This window comes from Malus sylvestris, chromosome 6 (genome assembly GCF_916048215.2).
Source record: "Malus sylvestris chromosome 6, drMalSylv7.2, whole genome shotgun sequence".
NCBI lineage: Eukaryota > Viridiplantae > Streptophyta > Magnoliopsida > Rosales > Rosaceae > Malus > Malus sylvestris.
Genome location: NC_062265.1, coordinates 33,473,471 through 33,497,672, shown reverse-complemented (window position 1 = coordinate 33,497,672; position 24,202 = coordinate 33,473,471). Strand labels below are relative to the sequence as shown.

Below are 24,202 nucleotides of genomic sequence, written 5' to 3'. Positions count from 1 at the left end.
TTTCTTCAAGAAGCTATTCCAATTCTTTTTTTCAGGAAGAAGCTAGATGTTTAATAAAAAATTTAACCTGTATCTAAAAGAACGTTTATCAACATAAATGCTTCTTGCTAAACCATTTACCAATAAACAAATCCTTAGAAAGTTCAGACTCTTGACTGTTGATGAACTTGGAAAGCAAGACATTGTAAAATTTTCATTGAATAAAGAATGATGCTAGGAGCTACACATACAATATGGAGTCGTTGAATGAAGTCCCGCGTCGCGTATTTTATATATATATACAGACCTTCTATATGATTTCTATTTAACATACAAACTCAACTCAGTATCTTCTCCCTTCTTCCAGTAATTAGTGGACTAGCGGACTCGAATCTTGGGGACTGAAGTCTAGACTCTCGATATCTGTTCTTCGCATCCGAAGAGAGTTGACCCTCGTGGCCGGAGACACGGACTCGCCAACATTCCTCTCTGCAGCCAGCATGTGGAAATACGCATGAGGTGCCTACCCTGCAAATTAAAAAATAAGAAACTAAACATGTAAACATGAAAATTAGGTCAGCATTGCTATCAGTTGATGAAAACGAACATATTTACATAAGATAGCTGACACACCATCCCGCTGGTTTGGGAGAGGGAAGGACTGCAAGTAAAAAATCGAAGCTATGACAATTCCTGCGCTTAAACAAATTGAACGTTCCAAAAGATGGATTATCATCTTTTAACTTTCTACATTATGTTTTGTATTCAGTGGAAGGTCAAGGAACTGAAAATTGTATCATTGCATTTAGTAGCAAACCTATAAGACCTCCTGCAAAGACATCCTGCCAATGATGCCAGTAGTCATCCACATGAGAGATTCCCACCAGAGCAGCACAGAGTAACGGAAGAATAACAATACAGAGCTTTGCAGAATGGCCTCTACGATCAAACACTTTGATCTTCCCGGACAAATACCATGCAAGAAAACCAAGACCTGCAAATGAAACTGCACAATTGACAATTGCAAACCGAATTAGGCGTTGTCTTTTTCAGCTGCATAGCCTTAAAAATGCACGACGCACAGAAAGAGACTGATGATTTGATACCTGAAGTATGTCCACTAGGAAAGCTTTTATGTCCTTCCTTTATAATCTTCTTCTCTCCAGTGCAGACACAATTGTTAGTGGCAGGATCATATATCTGTAAACGTGATTGACAAAGAGTTCAGCATAATGCAGGACAAGTCCTTATGCTTACAACCAAAGAAAAGTTGTCACCTACACCTATTCCATTAGGGAAACACCGCCAGAAGAAGTTTGGACGCGGGCGGCCAACAGCATCCTTGATTGCATCCGTTATTACAAGAGTTATGAGAACAGAATAGAAAAGACCTATAAGTTGAAAAAGTAATCATCAACCTACAAAAAGAAAAGGGTTGTGCGGAAATCATTTTCCAAATAAAAACCTAGTATACAGGAAGCCTATAAGGACACAAGCAGTACCCAATATGGCATGGTGCAAATCATAAACATCCTTTCTGCAAATGTAGTACACGAGAAAGATGGCGACAGGCAAGAGTACTGCGTAAATCTAGATGCAGGAAGTGAAGATATAGTCAAGTAAAGTATTCAGTATTCTATGTAGGGTAGAAAGAAAAGAGATGGTGAGAAACTGATACATACTGGAACGGCCCAGAAGGGAATGGTGTCTTTCTGAAAAGGGTATTTGAGATCAGTCATCATTTCTTTGCCAACGAAACGATGAAAAGGCTCTATAAGATTCAAAGTTACATCAACCGCCGCGAGAAGCAGAAGAATTAACCAGTCATACTTGTGCAGTAGTTTAGCCACTTTGACTCCATGAGATCTTAATGTGTGAGATCCTAACTGCATCTCGGGCATCTTCTTTCCAACTGGAGTGCGAAACCAATTCAAAATGATCTTTCGGAAAGGAGTGAGCTACACGGCCAGGTTGAATAGAAGAACAGGCACAATTGAAGAATCAAATGTCATTAGCTTAACTGTTTTCTTTTTCCCAAAGATAAGGACCTGAAAATTACACATTTGAAGGATCATATGAACCTAGTAAGTTGTCCAATCCAATTCAATCCTTGGTACCAAACGAGGACTAAGAATGATTTTTGAGCTTGTTAGTGTGACAACGATATCAATGACGTGAAAATGCCAATCCATTTTTGATGCTCAAGCTAGGGTTTCATGAAAACTATCTGATTAAAGTTTCACAATAACAACTTGTGGTTCAATTCAAACTGCCATTTAAAATTCTTATTAATCAAAGAACGTGAAGCCTACTTTTTCACAAACCCTAGTTTGTGTGTGTGTGTGTGTGTGTGTATGCATATATATATATATACAACACAATTCTTGAAGATATGCATGAACCCTAGTTTTCATACGACGTATCATATTTTCCTAATAAACATTGTCCTATATACATTGGATATAGAGAGACTGGGAGAGATTACCGTTGATAGAGAACTGTGAAGAAGAAAATAAGCTCCCCAAGCCTCGGGCTCCCTCATCAATGGCGCGATTCAAACAGAAAGAAAGGGAGATAGAAGGGCGGCCGGGCGGCCGGGCGGCCGGGGTCTGTCAAAAAAATAGAAAATAAACCTAGTTCATCTTATTATCTTAACATTTTGTTCAAATGATAACTTCAGTCCTCGTCCTTCTCCTTCATTTAATTTCATTTGCTATAAAGTTTATTTTCTTTTTTGTTGTTGTTGGATAATCTCCTTTGAATATGCATTAATAAAATAAGCCAAATGTATGGTCGAAGAAATTTTGTTTACAAATAAAAGTATAGCAGCTGAGATTAATATCAATATTCGAAATTACGGAGTCGACTAACTTAAACTTGATTGCAAAAGAAGACACATGGCTCTAACTTACATAATCCACATTTCATATCCGCCTTTTGTGAGTTTTATTAATTACCACGTGATTTTTTCCGTGTATAAATAGGTTTGACATAGAGAATTTCTTCTAAATAATATAAATGTATTAATTTTTCCCTTGGGAAATGTCCGCTTAATCAAATTCCAAAACCATCGAGTTGATCAAGTTCTCCATAATTCTCACCCATTGCTACCTCGTGTATAATCTATTATTTCAAGTACCATAAAGAAGTGGTAGATTCAAGAAATATTATTTGAGAGTCAGTAAGAATAGCGCGCAAATTGGCATTTCATCGAACTTTTGTAAGCCTGAGGTCATTTGCCAAGTCATATTGCATGCATGTTGACAAATGTCAACATTTTCCGAGTCAGCATGTCAACTGATGTCAGCAACTTTTGAGCAAGCATGTCAACAGATGCTAACCTATGCCAAGTGAGCCTATCACCATATGCCCATAGCACATACTAAGGCATGAGGCTAGCAGCTACCCAATCAGTGTCCATAGAGGTAATTCGTCGAGCAGTTAGAGGGCAGCTTTGAAGAATATCTCAGATTTTCGAAGTATAGCACCTAACTCTTCCATAAACAATTTATGAGCTTGGGAAAACTCAACTCACATTCTTGTATTATATTTGCTCAAAACAATATAATATAGAAGTTTTGACAGTAATTGCACACTGGAAAGGCCTCTGATTTCCTTAACCCAACACATGGATGCATAATATTTGACAATGGACACACTACTGCAGACAATTTTTCACATTAGTTTGCTAAAGAGAAATATTACAATCTAAAGTAAAAGGGATACTAGTACTAGTCAAAGTGAATCTAGTTTCTTGTAACAAGCTAGCAAAAAAACTTTCATGCAAAGATGATGTTGCAAGTAATTGATATCTTGAGTGATCAATCATGTTAAAGTTGGCTGGTGAATCAAATTAATAATCTTTTGTTTTTTAATTTTGTCTGTGTTCCTTTTGCATGATGACGTCATGTAAGAAAATTAATATCCACAACAATACGTGATAAATTTGATATACTATCATTGTATTATCTTTGGTATAAGATTCTCTCCTATGATAAGTATAAGTATATGTATATGTAATTCATATATATATATACACACACATTGAGATTTAATATTGTCCACACTCCACACCACATTGTTCTCCCGTATTTGCTCTCTCGTGTTCTGATATTGCGATACAGCCCTTCTCGTATCTGAAGGAGAAGCAAAAGGATCATTTTAAAGCGAAATTAAAGGGTTTTGATTTCATCAAATCAAATATAGATCCAAATCCAATCCCACCACCACCAGGGTTTATAAACTTAGAATAAATCATGCACAAGTTCCTACGTAATGTGCATGTGATTGGTCCGTTTCTCTGTAAAGTTCATGTGCTTCAGTGAATGGGCTACGCGTCAAAATTTCAACTCTCTCCACGCACAATTGAGATAGGAGTGTGCTATCCATACATTCGTTTTTATTTTTTAGTTTTACACATCCCTTATTAATTTTTGTCATTTGATATTTTTCGATTTATCTTATCCGACTACTGAAAATTAGAAGAGTGTGTGAGAAGTAAAAAGAGGTGTATGGATATCACATCCCTTGAGATAATCTTTGTTGTATCCGGAGCTAACGAACTCTGAGATTTGGAACACTCATTTTAAATCCTACGGTATTCATTAGCTCATTTTACTGATCTACCTTGCACAATCAAAAATCTTGATCTCTCGTTCTCTCTCTTCAACAGCAAGAATCTCCAAATCCTTGGACTCAGCCGAACGTAAATTCCAGAGAGGACCTCGACTCTTCCACGCGTGCATAGGAGCAATATATTTCATTTTCTTTTTGTTTTTTCTTCAGATTTAATTTGAGTTTGACCAAACTGGACCTTCATTTGCTTGCTTAAACTTTGATAAACTTTTGTGTTGCATCTACCAAATTTACTAATTACCTGTATAATTGTATTTGCAGAGATAAAACCCATTTACTTGGTTTAATCCCATGAGTGGTGTATAATTAAAGGTTCTCCCTTTTGTCTTTGAAATCTCTTTTGTTAGAAGCAAAACATAGGGGACAAATCATGTAATCAGCCCAAGGCAGGGGTCAAATCAAGCATTTCATTGAATTCATACTCAAAGGTGATCAAGAGACATGACTTAGACCAGGTTGTGAGAATAGTGTGACCATTCTTTTACATTCGAGTTTAATTGTTTTTTATAAATTTAATAGTGTAGGTTGGTTTATAAAGATAGTGTGTCTGTCAAAGTCCTTATATCGATTCAAATCTCTCTTAAGAGTAAATTGAAAGACTCGGAATAATATGTTGAGGCTCGCACTCAGAATCCAAAGCTCTTTCCTATAAATCAATCTTTCATGTTAATTTGTCAAAATAATGTGTTAGCACTCGAGTTCAAGTCTCTCTCCTCTTATATAATAGTATTATACCCTAACTTAAAGAAACTCTGAAAGTGAAATAGACAACACATAACATACCTCAAGAAGCACAAAGACTCTCTTTACCTGTTCAATGTCAATCAAGTCAAAAGCAGAATAAGAGACACCGACTTTCAAAAAGCACAAACAGAAAGCCCCAAACTTTCATTTCGCGCAGCCACAACCAAATGGATCCACTGCCACTACCGCCTCTCCCCACCACAGTCACCACCACCGCAACTACGGCAGCCACTAGCATGCAACTCAATTACCCCGACTCCGTGGACTCCTCCCCTCGCTCCCGCAATGCCGACACCTGGGACGACCCTCTCCCTCAAGTCCCCGGCGCCAAGCTCCGCCTCATGTGCAGCTACGGCGGCCACATCATCCCCCGCCCCCATGACAAGTCCCTCTGCTACGTCGGTGGCGAAACCCGCATTATTGTCGCCGAGCGCCACTCCACTCTCTCCGACCTCTGCTCCCGCCTCTCCCGAACGCTCCTCAACGGCCGCCCCTTCTCCCTCAAGTACCAGCTCCCCAACGAAGACCTCCACTCCCTCATCTCCGTCACCACCGATGAAGATCTCGACAACATGGTCGAAGAATACGACCGCACCGCCTCCGCCTCCCCCCACAAACCCTCCCGCCTCCGACTGTTCCTCTTCTTCGTGAAACCCGAAACCACCGCGTCGATGGGTGTTCTGCTCGACGACGCAAAGTCCGAGTCTTGGTTCGTCGACGCGCTGAACGGGTCGGGTCTTCCGAGGAACCTGTCGGATTCTGCCACCATGGATTGCTTGCTGACGAGGAGTGAGAAATCTTGCAATGATTTAGAGGCGCAAGGCGACTTCTTCGGAGACAACAACAAACAGGGAAACAACGTTGTGATGAAAAATGTTGATAATGTGGTTGTCCATGATGTTCATTCGATCAATCAAGAGTCCCCATTTGTCGAGAACAGTACTTCGTCATGCGGGTCGTCTACTTCGTCGCCTTGCTTGTCGAATTTGCCTCCGATTCGGGTTCGAATGGACGAAAATGGGGCAAGATTGATGCAGGGTGGTAACAGGGGTGTTGGGATTGAGGAGCAGTTTGCTCAGATAAGTGCTAGTTATGCTGCTGTTGTTGCTGCTCCGCCGCCAATGGTGGTGAATTCGGGTGCTTTGCCACCATCTGGGGGTCAGGTGATGAATGCTTCAGGTGTTTCTGGAGAAAATGTGAACAGGCTAGATGATGAAAGATCATCGGATCAGAGTATGCCGGTCGGATTTCGTAAGCCTCCCCTGCCATTGCCATTGCAGCCCTTGCAAGTTAATAAGGCTGGTGGCGGCGGCGGAGGTTATAGTTTACCTTCACCGGACTCAGTTACAAGGTATGTGCTTTCACTGTTTGTATCAGATATAATTTTTGCAAATGTGGGTTAGGTCAGTGTGCCCGCTCTTTTTGCAGCTAAGTTTGAATTCTCCGATATATTAGAGTAGTTTACAATATTGTTTTTAAAAAATAAAATAAAAAGATGATAGTTTCTTAGTAATTGCCATGAGTGTGACCATGTGCCTCTCAACATTTAGATGTAAAGCTTGATGAGTGATTTTACGGTAATACTGAGAAATTTTAGGATCCGACCAACAACAACAACTAAGCATTATCCCATTAAGTGGGGTCGACTTTCTTTTAGGTGACGGAAACGTCTATCGTACGCAGCCTTACCTTACCCTTGTTTTGCAAAAAAGCTATTTCCACGACTTGAACCTTTGGGTCACAATAGAGCAATATTTATGTTGTGCCAAGGCTCGCCCTCAAATTTTAGTAACGAACCAATTTTCTAATTTTATTTTACACAAGCGATATTGGGAGGGGGAATCGACTAGAGAATTGAGTGTAGGGGCTAATGCTTTTCATAACTGAGCTACAAGTCGCTTGCATTTTTCCAATTTTTGTTATTAGAGTTTGGAGATAATAGTTGGATAAAAATGGGTTATAATGTTTGTCCAAATTGTCCAGTGATAGTAGCATTACATCTGCCAACTCTCTCTCCAAACCAATGTACTACCAAGAGCAGATTCAAGCTGCAAACAGGGACAACATCAGAGGTCCTGCTAGCCCTAATACACCCGGCGATGCTTCCGATCCGGGATCTCAAAATCAAGTTCAGCAAGTCCAGGATTCCAGGTACGCTATCCCTCCACAATCAGATCAACAGCAGCAGCAGCAGCAACTGCAACAACAGCAGCAGCAGCAACAACAACAATTTGTCCATGCCAGCACACATTACATGCACCATCCCGCCGCAGGCCAAGTGCCAATGCAATCTTACTACACAATGTATGCGCCGCCGTCACAGCAACAGCCTCATCACCAAATGGATCACCAGCAGTATCCAGTCTATTTGATGCCTGTTGCACAGTCACAACAGTCCTTCAATATCCCTATGCAACCTAACATGGTTGACACGAGCGTGGTTGCCTCAAGCCGCTTTACATCCCCAAATCCTGGTTCTGCCGTTTACAAGGACAGTAATATCCCACCCGTTTATCCCACAATGACGGCTTCACCTGAAGTGTCTGCAAGTGTTTACAAAACGGCTGTGCCACAAACTCCAACATTAGTCCAAATGCCTTCTAACCAATACCAGCAGCAATACATGGGGTTCTCTCAAATGCATCACCATCCTTCTCAGTCCATTGCCATGCCTCCGTCTGCAACTGCTAATTACTCTTACGAATACGCAAATCCTCAACATGAACAAGTGTTCTACACACAGCATCAGGCCGCCCCGTTGCCTCCTCAATACCAGTCTATGACTCCTGCAGCAGCTGCCGCAGCAGTGGCACTGTCAGAGGAATCGAAACACCAGCTACCGGCATATTCAGCAGATCAGACCACACAACCATAATTCATTAGGCTAGAATTACCTTAATGTCATTGATTTGCTCCTTTCTTTAATTGATGGTTATATTATTATAGACGTTGCTCCTATGCATAGAATTTGATATAATAAGGGGAATAGATTTTCTTATTCTGTCATATTTTTATGGGCTATATATTAGAACTGCTGCCTTATGTTGTATGAATGCTGAGATTCATGTCAGTGAATACTTGCTTCTCTCTACTGATCCACTAGGTATTCTCGTCAAATGGGACGGACTTACATACACCTCTCGGATACATTTGTGGTGTCTCAAGTCTACAATGTACATAACAACTGGGTTAGCATGGCAACTGAAGAAGGACTTACATACACCCATGGAATGCCACTGTAGTAGTGTCGCACGGGAATGGTACACTATCATGTGTTTTACTTTTCTCAAGTGACGTTGTGAACACGGAAAATTCCTGAAACGAAAGAGACAAGAACGAACGCGCACAAACAAATATTTGTATTTGATGATTTTGGGTTACAATCTCTCTCTAATTTGTCCTCTGATTCGATCTCCGTAAGGTGTTGATTTGTGGATGTGTGATTGATCCAAAGGGCCGTTGGGCTTGATCTAAGGATGAACGTTCTTCAAGGGTCGTGGGCTTGATCTTTGAAGGTGGATTTTGAGCGGGTCTTCAAGGAGCCGTTGGGGCTTGATCTTGAGGATGAGCGTTTCTTCAAGGGCTTTTGGGCTTGATCTTGAAGGTTGATGGATGAACGGATCTTCAAGGGCTTTTGGGCTTAATCTTGAAGAACAGTTGGATGTGTGGATTTGTTGCTGTTGTTGATCCAAAGGGCCGTTGGGGCTTGATCTTAGGATGAACGGGTGATGAATGATGAACACTTTCTTCAAGGGCCGTCGGGGCTTGATCTTGAGTTGGTGATTGTTGATCCAAGGGCCGTCGGGGCTTGATCTTGGAAGAACGATGAACGAAGAACGAAAAAGGCTTTCTTGATTCTTCGGGAACTTGGATGCTTGAGAGCTTCGGAGTTTCAGAGCTTCAGAGCTTCAAGGTGTAATATGAATTGGTCCCCAAATGAATGAAATTGGGCTTGTATTTATAGAATTTCCCAAGGCCTAATTTTGAATATAATATTCCAAATGAAATAAGTCGTTTCTGCCAGGTGTTGACACGTGTCCTATTTGATGACTTTTCCAACTCATTTCAATTTTCGTTGAGTCACACGCTACGTGTAAAATTTATGTAATACATGAGCGTTGACACTTTGATTTATCGGTCAACATTTATTTACCGAAATTTCGATGTCTACAAATGCCCCAACTTCAAGGCGCGTCGTATACATGTGATTGTCACGTGTAGGAGATGCGTTTTGAAGTCTCTTACTGTAGATGTCGATCCAAGGGCCATTGAGGCTTGATCTTGAATTGGGCTGGAGATTTCTTCAAGGGCCGTCGAGGCTTGATCTTGAATTGGACTTGAGATTTCTTCAAGGGCCGTTGAGGCTTGTTCTTGAACTTTTGTTTGAAATTTCTTCAAGGGCCGTCGAGACTTGATCTTGAAGGTTGAAATTGGGCCACAAGGAGCTTCATGTGGTAGATGATTTTTGGCTTTGGTAGTGGATGAATCGGCACGTATTTTGTTGCGCTTGTTGACTTTCCACAACTTTGATCTTGAACTGGGTTGGAGGATTTTTTGGATTCCTCCAATTGTTGATTTTCCACAGCTTATTCTTGAACTAGGTTTTGATTCAAGGGTGGTAGACACTTGATCTTGAATCAGACTTGTGATTTCTTCCAGGGCCGTCGAGGCTTGATTCTTGAAGGTTGACTCGAACACATGACAAGCAGGCACGAGGTGAAGGTGACAACTTGTTGCTCTGTTCAATCTTTCTAATTCACACCTGAGCAGTTTGGTCAACGGTATGATCTTCAAGATTGATGGGCTCTTCTTCCAGTTGGTGACTTAATCTTTAAGGATTTGATTCAAGGGTGGTGAATCGGCACGTGCAGCCCGCAACGCCTAGTAAGTCGACCCAAGAATTTGAGGGTCAAAACAAGTTCACCGTCCTCAGGCAGATGCGACATCTTCTCGAGTTCTTCATCTCAGACTCTTTCTGCTGAGTTGACTGTGCATGCTGCATTCTTCTCTGCTTGTTTCTTCAGGCAGATGTGGCAGCTTCTCGAGTTCCTCAGTTCGGACTCCTTCTGCTGAGTTGACCGTGCCGACCGCATTCTCCTCTGCTTGTTCCTTCTGCACCTTGTCTCCACATGCTACAAGGTATCATTTTCACTTGCCTTATCTGTTCTCCAGGCAGATGTGGCAGCTTCTTTGGAAGTACAGCAGCAGTGGGAGACAAGTACTCGAGAGCAGTGCTAGGTAGGCAATCAGGGAAGGGTTCCAAGCAGTCGGTTCCTCACCCGAGTTTGAGTGGAAGTTCCAGCATATTGTTTTCTTTATCCTTGTCTTTGTAGGTAGGAGCAAGGACAAAGGAAATGACAGGGAGAACGCATGATATGAGATACTCTTGCTTTCTACCCTGGTGATATGAGATACTTTTGCTTTGGAGTCATTGGCTTACAGAGGTACCCCAAGGAATAAGAAACACCGAGTGACTCGAGAGGCTTCGTTGGGAAGGCATTTTTGGAGATGAAGAAAGGCTCTGTATGTCTGCCTTGCTATGGAAGGCGAAGGTGGACAGTTATAGGAGGTCCCTTAATACCTGTAGAGGTACTATTCTTTCACTCGTGTCGGCAACTAACGCGTGATTGAACAGTAAACTTCACGTGCTTTCTCCTTCACCGAAAATCTTCGACAAATTGCCCGTGATTTGCACAAAGTTGAGTGTGCATATGACAGGTGATGACGCGGCTGAAAAAGACTGGCGCCTCTTCGATATCTGGGATTGGCGCTTCGACAAATTACCCGTGATTTCTGCAAAGCTGAGTTTGCGTGTGACGGGTGCCGACGCGTCTGGAAAAGCAAGATGCTTCTCCGATTTCTGAGCTTGCCTCTTCGATTTTTGAATGGCCTCTTCGAATTCTGAGCTCGCCTCTTCGATCTCTGAAATTCCGTCGAGTGCTGATTTTTTATAGAGGCATGCAGTTCGTTTCAAAGCACACTTGAATTTTCGCTTGTGAAAACTCCCCCTCTTGTACTTCTAAGATCTTGATTTGTCCGATCTCTTCTTCCTTCAACACTTTGAAAATGTCTGGACCATCCGACCGTCGTTTTGATTTGAACCTTGGTGAAGAGGTAGTCCCGTCTTCTCCAGATAACATATGGCGCCCATCCTTCATATCCCCTACTGGTCCTCTTACTATTGGGGATTCGGTGATGAAGAATGATATGACCGCTGCGGTGGTGGCCCGGAACCTTGTCACTCCCAAAGATAACAGACTACTTTCCAGGCGGTCTGATGAGTTGGCTGTTAAGGAGTCCCTGGCTCTTAGTGTGCAGTGTGCGGGTTCTGTGTCCAACATGGCCCAACGCCTATTTGCTCGAACCCGTCAAGTTGAATCGTTGGCGGCTGAAGTGATGAGTCTCAAATAGGAGATCAGAGGGCTCAAGCATGAGAATAAACAGTTGCACAAGCTCGCACACAACTATGCCACAAACATGAAGAGGAAAATTGACCAGATGCAGGAATCTGATGGTCAGATTTTACTTGATCATCGGAGGTTTGTGGGTTTGTTCCAACAACATTTGCCTTCGTCTTCTAGGGCTGTACCGCGTAATGAAGCTCCGAATGATCAACCTTTGGCTCCTCTTCTTCCTGGAGTTCCGCCGAGTACTGAGACACCACCTGAGCAATAAAGACTCCCTTCCGTTTGTTTGCACAAATTTTTTTTTTTTTTTTTTTTTTTTGGTATGTAGAATGCAATTTTATGTAAAAATTCCCAGAAAAATAAATAAAATGAACTTTATTTCTCTCAATGCAATTTTTTTTTTTTAATTTTATTATTTTTTATTTTTAAATTTTATTATTTTTTATTTTATATATATTATGTACATATACTCTTTTGTTTTTTTTTTTTTCTCTTTTTCTTTTGGCCAGACGCACCAAAGATCCCTTTTTTTTTATATATATTTTGCCTTTAATTATCTTTTTCTTTTGGTGCTGGATGCACCAAGTTCCATCATCATTTTTTTTTTTTTTTTCTTTTTGCACATGGTGCCCATGCATTACCAGAAACTTTTGATCTGCCATGGGGCTGTTCCCCATCTTTTATCCACTATCCCATTTTCTATTATTATTTTTTTTGTATAAATTTCGATGATGGGCTGGGGAATTTGCAGGGAGCGGAGCAAGGACGAAGGCGGACGGAGAAGATGGTGCTTCGAGCTTTACGACCGGCTAGTCGTTTGACGGCGATCGTTTTGAAGTTCGAGGGAGGCCAGGCGCTGCGGTGGAAGGAGTCGATGCCGAGAGCGCAGCCCAACTTGCTCCGGGTGTGCGCACCATGTGCAGCAGGTGGGGTTTGGTGGAGATTCAGACGACGCGGCGACAGAGTTGGCACCACCTTCCAGCATCTCGAATGTGGAGCTCTAATGGTGAAGAGGGGTTGGGCTGGATGTCGCAGAGACAGCGGAGATTGATCCTTGGAGAGCCTGAGCTTCTTCCTGCACGTCTTGCCATCCTCTTCGTCGCTGATGCCACGAGAGCCGTCTCTCTCGAGGTCGAGATCCTTGCCGTTGGCGTCTCTCTCGCTCCGCCTGCTGCTACTCTCGACACGGTGCTGTTGGGGGAGGATGATCAGCTAGGGAGAAGAAGATGGGTTGCTGCTTCCATTGCTGGGCAGCTGAGGAAGAGAAGTGGAGATTCAGACGGTGTGATGTGTTCCCCAAATTAAAGATCCGGTACGGCGCCGCTCCCTGCTTCTTCCAGAACAACTTGAGTGCATGCTCTCCTTGAGCTTTCCTAGCATGCCCAGCAATCAAAGCATTCCAGGACACCTCATTCTTGATGTCCAAGGCGTCAAATACCAACTGGGATTCATCCATATGACCACGCCTAGCATACATGTCCACAAGAGCAGTGCCCACATAGACATTTGGAATCAAGACCGTACTTAAAGCAATAAGTGTGAAGCTGCATGCCATGGTTGTTATCAGAGACAGCGCCAGAAGCTTTCAACAAGCTAGACAAGGTGAACTGGTTGGGTTCCAGCCCCTGGCGGAGCATCTCAGGAAACAAAACAAGGGCATCCTGAGGTCGATCGTGTTGAGAATAGCCAGAAATCAAGGCAGTCCAAGTGACCAAATCATTGTGAGGCATTTGATTGAACAGGTTGCGAGCATTGGTCTCGGATCTGAGATGAGGAGGATAAGGATGAGGGCAGGCTCTCGAGCATCTCGACATGGGTCGTCGGTGCAATTGCAGAGGCGGAAGAAGGTTGCCGCAAGGCGTTGAGCTGCTGCGGCTGTTGTTCTCACGGCGGAGAAGAAGAAGGTGGGCAGGAGTTTGGCGAAGCGCTGCTACGGGAGTGGAATCGATGATGGCATTGGGCCGTCCCGTGGCGTGTGGTGAGCTGCAAGTCGAAGGCACGGCTGTCCGACTGAGGAGGAAGGAGGAAAGTAGTGGAGCCCCGATGGAGTGACTCGAGTGGGAGTGATTGGGAACCCAGAAGAGGATTCCAGATCCTTGGGAAAATGGAAATCGACCCGGAAAATGCTCCACGAACCGTTGTCAATGTCAAAGAGCGTGAAATACCAAGCAGTAAACAGAAAGCCTGCACTGGAGCTGTGAGGAAAATAGTGAATAGGCTTCCGCTTGACTGACGAGAGGAACAGGATGACAGTCTAGAACAATACTGTATCTCAAAGGCCTGATATTCATAAAAGCTGTGTCAGCTTTCAAAAATCTAACTATTTCCTGAATCACCAGCTTCCATTCTTTAAAATCAGTTTCCTGGAAGGTCCTCTTGCACTTCATCAACCAAGACTCTGAGCTGATTGAGCAGCTGCTGCACCATCTCTCGTCGATTCAAGAGCAAGCACACCATTAAAAAAAAAAAACCTCGAAACAAACCGGAGCTGCTTGTTGGCCAAGCTCAGGTCCTGAAACATGCCCTCCTTGAAGTACTCTCTGCTGAGAATCGCCTCGTAGAATATGTACGCCTCGGAGAGGTAGCTTGCCTCGCTGGTCCTTATGTACTGCCCCAAGTAGAGCTGCGCAATTCGCGAAGCGATCTCGCCAATCTCCGATCGCCGACATCGAGAGTAGGGTACATTGAAGTTGAGGGAATTGATCGGGGCTTAGCCAAGAAAGACTTAAACAATACACTGACTGTAACAGCAGTGAACACAGCCTTAGTGTCTTCCGAGCAATAATTCAACAACCGCGACAAAAAACCGGTCCTCCCAATGTCTTTCTTGGAGAGCTGCGAGGCTTCTGCAATGTCATCGACACACAACGCTCCACCTTTATCCACTTCCTTCATTATCGACACCGGGACAGACTCGTTGCAGAGCAACCACTTTGAGACCTGTAAAAAAAATATAAAAAAAAGCATGACCGAACCGGATTTAAACGGCGAAATCCCCAAACAGGCCAGAGCCGAAGAGACGCCGATGGCGATAGCCGTTGACTTCAGAAGCGAGATCAAGCCCATCACGATCGGGCTCTTGCAGCTCTCGCCCAGAATCTCCTCGGTGAGAGCGGTGTATAATGACGGCAAGGGCTTAACGGCAGCCGTCGAATGCTTCGAGCGGGAAAATTGGGTCTGGTAATTGCGGACGGGGACGGCGGGGTCGAGATCAGGCTTCTGGTTGGATCCGAATACCCAAGACCGAACCCAGCATTCCTGAAATCCTCGACAGTTCCCCGCGAGGAGGCTTGCTGAGGATGCTAGGTTTTGGGCCATATAGCCGGAGAAGCTGAGGGTTACGCGGATAGCCATAAGTACGACTTTGATTAAGTTGGTGAGGTAGGGCTGCAGGAGAGAGAGAGAGTGAGAAAGGGAGCGAGTGAAGCTCGCGAGTCACAAGCAGGTGGATTTGGAATCGCCATGGGTCGAAGACCGCATCGGTGGAGATGAGATTGAGCTCGCGGATGCTGCTAGCGGATTTGTAGCTGCTAGTTTTCGGCGATTCGCCGCACCGGAGAAACTTGTCAACGTCAGCGGCAGAGACGAAGGGGATGAAGTTAAGATGCAGGTCACGGAATGAAGTGGAAGGATGAAGGATTTAGGACTTTCGGAAGATGGGCCGGGGCCTGATTTGGACAATAGGCTTGGGCCTGGTCACTGCCATTGGGTTTGGACGACCTCCTTCTGATGGGCTGGCTGGATAGAGACATATATATATATATATAATTATTTCCTCTTTTTTTTTTTTTTTTTTTTTTTTTTTTTTTTTTTTTTTTGTGAATACATAATAACATATGTATTTACTTATTTATTTATTTATTGTAAACAAAGAATAACGTGTGTATTCCTTTTCTCTTTTCTTTTTTTTTTTGGTAATAAAATTTTCCTTCTTAATAAAGCATTTATATATATATATATATTTATTTTTATTTTTATTTTGATGTGACTGAACTTGAAATTGAATGCTCAAGCTGCCTACGTACCCTTCCTAAGAAAGAGATCAAGTCGTAACGTAGTTCAAATACATACATATTTTTTTTTTTTTGGTATTTTCTTTTTTTGTGCCGTTTGCAGTTTTGACTCATGCAGGCAAGGAGTGATTGAAGAAGTCTTCGGGTAAGAAATCACGCATCGTGATGGGGATGGACGATCTATATGTCGAAATTTCATCATCTTCAACACGTTCACATTGCTTTGAAGGTTGACAATAGCTGCTTTGCCCCCTTTCCGATTGGCGGACTTGTGGAGGAGACGTATGCTTCTTGTGCAATTTCTTAGGAGTGACTTGAGTCCATCCTTCAATTTTTCTTGTCTTGGACGATGCCCCCAGCGGTTGAGGTGAAAACTTTGAGTCGGAAGAGCCAGAAGTGAAGGTGGTATAGTTTGACTTCGCCACTTCGTCAAGATCTAGCTCGATGATTCCTTTCTGAGCCAGCTTCATGATGAGATCTTTCAGCACGAAACATTTTTCTGTCGGATGACTGATGAAGCGGTGGAATTTACAGTATCTTGGACTATCGGTACGATTCATCTCTTCCGGCCGTCTGCACTCAGGCAAACTGATCACCTTCTTGTCCAACAAGTCTTCTAACATGGCAACCACATCAGAGTCAGGGAATGGATAAGTTTTCTCTTCAAGCTCCTTCAAAGTGCGTCTACGCATCTCTTGATCACGAAAAGCTTCGGTTTGAATCGCCTTGCCTCGTGTGGATATTTTGACGGGAGATGTGTTGACAATCATCGCTTCCTTGGTGGGTTTCCATGCAGCCTTTTCCACCTTTGTCTCAAGAGCTTTGTCGTTTTTGTAGTTGGCGATCGGTTCCTTCTTCCCATGATGGGCGATGCTCAACTCCATATCATGGGCGCGAGTGGCCAATTCCTCAAAGGTCCGTGGTTTAATGCCTTGAAGGATGTATTGCAAACCCCATTGCATGCCTTGGATGCACATCTCGATTGAAGAGGTTTCCGAGAGCCTGTCTTTACAGTCGAGGCTTAGAGTGCGCCACCTGTTGATGTAGTCAATGACTAGCTCGTCCTTCCACTGCTTTGTGCTCGTTAGCTCTAGCATGCTCACAGTGCGGCGGGTGCTGTAGAAACGGTTGAGGAATTCCCGCTCTAATTGCTCCCAGCTGTTGATGGACTCAGGCTCTAGGTCCGTGTACCACTCAAAGGCATTTCCTTTCAGCGAGCGCACAAACTGCTTGGCAAGGTAGTCTCCCTCCGTCCCCGCGTTGTTGCAAGTTTCGACGAAATGTGCAACGTGCTGCTTTGGGTTTCCTTTTCCATCAAACTGCATGAACTTTGGTGGTTGATAACCCTTTGGCATCCTTAGGGCATCAATCTTCTTGGAATAGGGCTTCGAGTAGAACAAGGAGGTATGTGAGCTCCCTTCATACTGTGCCTTGATGGTGTTGGTGATCATCTCCTGCAGCTGCTGGATAGAAAGAGATCCCATGAGTGCCGCTGCTTGGTCTGGCTCCGGCTTCCCATCGATTTTCTTCACCGGGGGTTCTTCGTCTCCGCCAGCTCCTCCCTTTAGTGGATCATCATCTGGGTCGGGTTTATCGCCGTCCTGCGCCTCCAGTCGGTTGACTAGTGCTGCAATTTGCAAGTCTTTTTCTTCCACAGTTCGGGTTAGCCTTGCGATTGCTTCATTCATTTGAGCCAGCTGCTCATCGATTGAAGTTGCTCCAATGGTCATGACTTGCATGGCTGAACTGTCGCTTGAATCGGCATCGGAGAGCATGGATTCGGAGTATTTCCTTGGGCTTTCCCCCCTTGGTGCCCTTAGTGAGGCTAAGGTGATCAAAGGCTCATGCCTTGGGTGCTTTTGTTCCCTTGACAGAGTTGATGCAGAGGTGGAAGAGGCGGCAGAAGTAGCTCTTGCCATGCTTCGAGTCGTGATGCCTAAAGTGACACCTCTTGCGACGAGGGCGCTCTTGTTCTTTGCGCCAGTTGCGGGAACAGTTTGAGCCTTCCTTGAAGCCATTAATTTTGGAAGTGTGCTCGAATTTCTTGAACGGAGAAAGAGATGAGAGGTAGAGATTGTCCCACTGGGCGTGCCAATTTGTGAACACGGAAAATTCCTGAAACGAAAGAGACAAGAACGAACGCGCACAAACAAATATTTGTATTTGATGATTTTGGGTTACAATCTCTCTCTAATTTGTCCTCTGATTCGATCTCCGTAAGGTGTTGATTTGTGGATGTGTGATTGATCCAAAGGGCCGTTGGGCTTGATCTAAGGATGAACGTTCTTCAAGGGTCGTGGGCTTGATCTTTGAAGGTGGATTTTGAGCGGGTCTTCAAGGAGCCGTTGGGGCTTGATCTTGAGGATGAGCGTTTCTTCAAGGGCTTTTGGGCTTGATCTTGAAGGTTGATGGATGAACGGATCTTCAAGGGCTTTTGGGCTTAATCTTGAAGAACAGTTGGATGTGTGGATTTGTTGCTATTGTTGATCCAAAGGGCCGTTGGGGCTTGATCTTAGGATGAACGGGTGATGAATGATGAACACTTTCTTCAAGGGCCGTCGGGGCTTGATCTTGAGTTGGTGATTGTTGATCCAAGGGCCGTCGGGGCTTGATCTTGGAAGAACGATGAACGAAGAACGAAAAAGGCTTTCTTGATTCTTCGGGAACTTGGATGCTTGAGAGCTTCGGAGTTTCAGAGCTTCAGAGCTTCAAGGTGTAATATGAATTGGTCCCCAAATGAATGAAATTGGGCTTGTATTTATAGAATTTCCCAAGGCCTAATTTTGAATATAATATTCCAAATGAAATAAGTCGTTTCTGCCAGGTGTTGACACGTGTCCTATTTGATGACTTTTCCAACTCATTTCAATTTTCGTTGAGTCACACGCTACGTGTAAAATTTATGTAATACATGAGCGTTGACACTTTGATTTATCGGTCAACATTTATTTACCGAAATTTCGATGTCTACAGACGTGTACGAGTGATTCAGTATGAATGGCTTGGAATGTATGTAAGTCCCTCTCCTAGCAATTGGCAAAGAAGATGATCACTTTGGGGCTTCATTTATGAATTTGTATGCAGAACATGTAGACATATAGAGTAAATTGACGATTTGTCCCCCAAACTATCACTCAACTTTCGATTTCCCCCTGAACGTTTTAATTGGAAAATTAAGGACTTAAACTATTTTTTTGGCCGATTTGCCTTATGCTGTTAATTTTTCATTCATTCCATCCAAAATTTTGTTAAATAGAAGCATGTGCACAACATGTAGGGGTAGTTCGATCGCTTCATTTTTTAAAATAATTGAAAACCTTAGATTTCTAAAATATAAGCCTATGCAAATATATGTGATTCTATAGCTTTTATGTCTGAAGGTCTAGCGTAGTGACACTTTTGTCCATAAAGGAGAGTCACGTGGTGTGAATATGATAAGAGTTAACGTTAATTTGGATGAAATCTATGAAAAATAACGGTATGGGGAAATCGGCCAATAAAATTAGTTTAAGTCCTTAATTTTCCAATTAAAAAGTTCATGAGGGAAATCGAAAGTTAAGTGATAGTTCAGAAGTCAAATTGACAACTTAGCCATATATATATATATATAGTCACATGGTCTCCGGCATGGGCGCATACATGCATACATATATATTCATATACACAAGCCTTTAAGGGAAATTTCAATTCAATTCGAAACCATTTGCCTATTTAATTATCACAATAAAATTTTAATATTTCTTAGAGAACAAAGTATTGTCGATTTTTTTGAACTCAATTACATGTTTCAAATATTTCTAATTTGGCTAATTCTTTGCAAGAATGATCTATGATGTGCAACTTGAAAATAGATAGTTCAGATTGTTAAATTTCATCTGATGTAAGCCTCACAACTAATCTTCATTTTTATTAAAAAAAAAAAATAGAAATCCCTTCTAAGGCTCCCTTCATATATGTGTGTGCGTACAATAATATAGGACTGATCCATGGAGGTTGGTGGCGTTGGCATATCGTAAATAACATAAAACTTGAAATATTTTATAGGGGCATCTTGGGGAATCCGCATTTTCTGACCTTTTCTACCATATTTTCTGAAATGTCAGATGCAGAGCTGGCTCAATGTCAAATAATTTAGGAGAGAGGATCTTTACCGGATCTTTTTTACGTGGATTTCGAAAATCTTTAAATCATATTCGTTTATCGTATATTGGACGATCAATTTTTGTCAAGTACTGTTTCTATTCAATTTTAAATAAAAAAATTTACAATAATTTCTGACCGTACGATGTACGATGAACGGATATAATTGAATGATCCGAATAGTTTAGTACTAATCTAATCGAAGTTTTGATCGTGGAAAGTTAAGTACTATTTCGATAGTGTAAAGTATCATGGCTAGGGTTTACTTATAATGTAAGTGTCGATAACCTTTGTCAGCTCGGGTACCATTTCAATGATTAAGGTCAGTACTCTTCCGATAGTGTATAGTATCTGAACTTACTAAACGCCGGATAGTTTTCACCCGGGCTCGGATATTATCGCTCGGTGTGCAAACCCTCCACTCGAAGTGCACAAACTACCACTTCAAGCACAAACACAATTATTGTTCAACAAGTGTTTGCCCTTATCAGTGCTGTGAAGCACCAAAGGAAAGTTAGAGCCATGATCATGACATTATGTAAGGTCACTTTTTAATGTTGTGGAAAGGTGACGACCACGACATGTTTTTCTCTTTTTGCACGTCTTGTGGATGGTGTCTAGTATAAACAGTTTAGGAGATATTTAAAATGATAGGTCGTTTATAACAGAGTATTATTATTTACAAATTCTTCATTTTTGACAATCGGTTCATTGTCAAAAAATTAATAAGGACATGTGAGAAGTAAAAATAAGTGTGTAAATAACATTTTTCTTGCAATATTAAATATATTTTACTTTTTTTTGTGAATGATGTCATGAGTCATGTAATAAACATGCTAGGGCTTTCATTCTATGTAGTTCAAATTTAACAACCTTTAACATAGAGAGAAACTTACATGCACTCTGGAATGTCGCAACGGCACTCGGCCCAATATTAAAAACATACGAGAGGTAGATGTAAACCAAACCCTAAATCTACAAACTCCGTAGCCACCAACCACTTGATCCAACTTGGGGCCAGTGGCAAGCCCTTTCCTCATGTTTCTATCCTCCTTCCTTTATCTTCTTATAGATTGTTGCTTGTTTATTCTTTGTCAATATGTGCCCCATTGGTGAGGTTTTTTGTGAGTCTTTCTTCGCGAGTATTTTAATTTTGTGTTGGTGTGTCATTGACTCCTTCTGGGTCTACTTTGTTGGAATAGATATATCTTCGCTGATGGTTGCACACAAAATTCATGTTGGCATGAACACTAGTTGGTTCGTTGTTAATTCCTTTTCAGAGTTGACGTTGCACATTGTCAAAGAGTGTATTCATGTTCGTTCTTTTCAAGGCTTGTACGTATAATTTCTCAAATATTAATTCACAAAGTGCTTGACCTTTTCATTAGGAATGAAGTTTTTCTGGCTTTGAAGTGTCGTCTCAGTCCTCTAAGCTTGGGTGTGGATGACTTCAAAACTTTAAGGCAACAAAACCCTAGCATTTCATCTAAAGACATTTTGTTTTTTTGCCCATATTTCGGTCCCCTACTCACATTATGTAACAACTTGTCCCGATTATTTAAACGGATTTTGAATCAGGAGGGTATTGTGGTAATTTTATTTGGAAATTAGGCTAGATATTTTATTTGTGCTTTTGGGTCTTAAAGTGTGTGCCACATGGGGCCCAATTCCTTTTGGTTGTCCTCCGACCCTTTTTCCTTCTCTTCTTCTCGGACCCTGTGAGCCATCTCTCTGATGGTCTCTCTCGCAACTCACTTTCCTTCTCCTTTTCTCCTTCCCGAGTAGCACACACACGGCTCCACACCCACACACCAACCTTCTCTCCCTCATACCTCATTTCCTCCCTCGTTTCTCTTCTCCCTCTGCAATTGGGACGGTAACCCCATGAAAGCCGGTGCAAAACAATGGGGAAAATCCGTCAAGTTTCGCTGTTCCTGACATTGGTAAGCTTTAGGACTCTCTCTAACCTTCCTTGTAGATTGAACAAACTCTAGTTGGGACTCATTTTAGGTGCTTGGTGAAGGTTTATAGTGAAAACATCACGGGAAGGCTAGACCCAGTCTTCGCATGAGAACCCGTGGGTTTCAAAGCATTTTCCGGCCAACTCCGCACCATACGTCATGAAAGTGGTACGAACTTCTTCCTTGTCTCCCAGGCTTCATTTTGATGTATAGTGTTGCAACGTTTGGTTGAGAATTGAGTTAACCGGAGCTGGGGAAGCTCCGACGTCCATTTTTCATTGAAACCAGGCCCTTGGGCCGTGCTAACCCAAGACCCAAAACCCATTGTCCTTGGGCCAGGCTTCCAAGCCCAAACTTTAAATCCTTTGGCCCCACTATGGGCCCAACTTAAAGACCTAGGCCCAAATACCAACCCAAATGGAACCAGGCCTTAGGCCACAGAACCTAGCACAAAGTCTAGGCCCAGAACCGGCTGACCAACCCAATCCAAATAAGGGGAATATTATGTGGAATATTCTCGTGTCCACTTTTTGTTGACTTTTCTGAAATTTACCTAGGACCTATCTTAGGATAATTCAACGTCCTGAATCCGTTTTCCCAAATTCAATCGTTTTAATAAAGTTTTATTAATTGAACCCTTTATGTGCTTAGGTGCATTTATTATGGCATTTCCGACTTCGCTAGTTTGCATGGCTCTTCATGTCGAAGTAACTGTGAGTGGATCCCTTCGAAAATGCATGTTTTAATAGTACAAATGCATACATGAAAACTATGATTTAATGGTTACGTGTTATGAAACGTTTTGTGAGTAAATTAGATTTACACTTTATGATTATCATGCTTTACTGAGAATATTTTGAAATATCATACTTTATCGAATTTATGTTCTTTGTAGTATATATGATGGATGACTATATACTATTTATGAACATGTTTTTACACTCTTTGTAGTATATATGATGGATGACTACATACTATGAAGATAGTTTGAGATATATGTACATATGTTTGGAAAGAGTATATTCAATGTTTTTGTGCTTATCTAGTGGTCACTGTTCTGCCTACGGGTGAGATACTTATATTAGCTTCGGTCGGGCATAGGTTGGTGGCTTCGGCCGTGAGATACTGATACATGATACCACTATTTAGCACGTTATACGATATATGTTTCATGAAAGGTTTGATGGCATGCTATGGTTTTCGGAAAACCTATTATATATTATGCTATTAGTTTTCATAAACTTTGGGGGTTAGTACATTATTGAATAACTATGTTTGTACTACTTATATATCAACTTGGTCCACTCATGTTTGTTTTACATCTCCTCATGATTTAGAATCGAGGCGTACAATCCTGGCGTCAAGACACTCCCGCATCGACATCTTCGAGTCCTCTCGGTGCAGGACCCACTTCTTTGTTCATTCAATTTTATCTTATTTCCTTTTTAGTGTCTAGGATTAGTTGTATGCTTTGAACACGTTCCTTAATTGCATATTCATTATATTTAAATTTACAATATTTTGTTTATATTTATTAGGGGTGGAAAATTTTACCATAAACCGATTTACCGATCGAACCATATCGGTCGGCTCATAATGGTATGGTATAGTTTTGGTATTTTTTCATAATCGGTTGACATTTTACCGAACCAACAATTAATGGCATAGCTTTGGTAATTGATTTTGTATGATGGTGGTATGCCATACCTACCAATATATATATATATATATAAATTTTTTTTTCTATTTAGATATTTTAGGTATTTTTTACATGCTTGACTGTTGACTCCTTAGTTTTAGGGTTTAAAAAATATATATATATGTATATGATTCATGCCATAATAAATCTAGAAAATATTGTTAAAAAAATTGATAGCACGATGGTTACTGATACTATATATACAGGTACATATATATGATTTTGAATGTATATGCGTTGCTTATGTTTAGGATGATGGAGTCTAGCTAATCAACCGCTAGTGCACAACATGGATTAACCCAAAATGAACCACACAATGCAACCAAACAAGCACCCCAATCTAAAAATCAAAATGAGCCCCTGGAACTGGGAGATAGCGAGGAAGAAGTGGAAACCACGGGTTATGCCATTTACCAACCGAACCAGCCAATAATTTTGGCTAAACCGATTTTTGGCAACCGCAAGAAGACGGTTGGCGAGCAGTAATTGATTTTCGGTAATTATATATATGTGGCTGGTAGGTAGCACAAGGAATTTGTCACGGTTTGCCAACCGAACCCAGCCCTAATATTTATTATTTCTCATGCACCCTAATATGACTTCGTCACCTTCGGGTGTCAGCCA

The 24,202-nt window shown here is 42.0% G+C and overlaps 3 protein-coding genes and 1 long non-coding RNA gene across 9 annotated transcripts; 2 read left to right on the top strand and 2 right to left on the bottom strand.

The window, feature by feature from the left end:
* Positions 1–182: 182 nt before the first annotated feature.
* LOC126624955 (lipid phosphate phosphatase 2-like) lies at positions 183–2,675 on the bottom strand. 6 transcript variants are annotated; one of them, XM_050294013.1, is made up of 8 exons: positions 2,465–2,675; positions 1,662–1,937; positions 1,482–1,569; positions 1,261–1,370; positions 1,062–1,179; positions 797–985; positions 587–672; positions 183–507 (listed from the first exon to the last, which is right to left on the bottom strand). In XM_050294013.1, the coding sequence occupies exons 1-8, from the start codon at positions 2,519–2,521 to the stop codon at positions 388–390; spliced, it is 1,044 nt and encodes a 347-aa protein (XP_050149970.1). In that variant the 5' UTR covers positions 2,522–2,675; the 3' UTR covers positions 183–387. The 6 variants fall into 6 exon arrangements, with proteins under 6 accessions (XP_050149970.1, XP_050149968.1, XP_050149967.1 ...); XM_050294011.1 differs by having other exon boundaries at positions 183–529; positions 613–672; XM_050294010.1 differs by having other exon boundaries at positions 595–715; positions 1,086–1,179.
* Positions 2,676–5,356: 2,681 nt separating this feature from the next.
* On the top strand, positions 5,357–8,433 carry LOC126624951 (uncharacterized). Its single transcript, XM_050294005.1, has 2 exons — positions 5,357–6,709; positions 7,342–8,433. Exons 1-2 carry the CDS (start codon positions 5,526–5,528, stop codon positions 8,231–8,233), a joined length of 2,076 nt encoding a protein of 691 aa, XP_050149962.1. The 5' UTR covers positions 5,357–5,525; the 3' UTR covers positions 8,234–8,433.
* Positions 8,434–14,236: 5,803 nt separating this feature from the next.
* LOC126624959 (probable thylakoidal processing peptidase 2, chloroplastic) lies at positions 14,237–15,152 on the bottom strand. Its single transcript, XM_050294018.1, has one exon. The coding sequence runs from the start codon at positions 15,117–15,119 to the stop codon at positions 14,367–14,369; it is 753 nt and encodes a 250-aa protein (XP_050149975.1). The 5' UTR covers positions 15,120–15,152; the 3' UTR covers positions 14,237–14,366.
* A 6,509-nt stretch (positions 15,153–21,661) lies between these two features.
* LOC126624962 (uncharacterized) lies at positions 21,662–23,273 on the top strand. Its single transcript, XR_007624271.1, has 4 exons — positions 21,662–21,861; positions 21,942–22,047; positions 22,531–22,592; positions 23,217–23,273. It is a non-coding gene; the product is annotated as an uncharacterized LOC126624962 (long non-coding RNA).
* Positions 23,274–24,202: the final 929 nt, after the last annotated feature.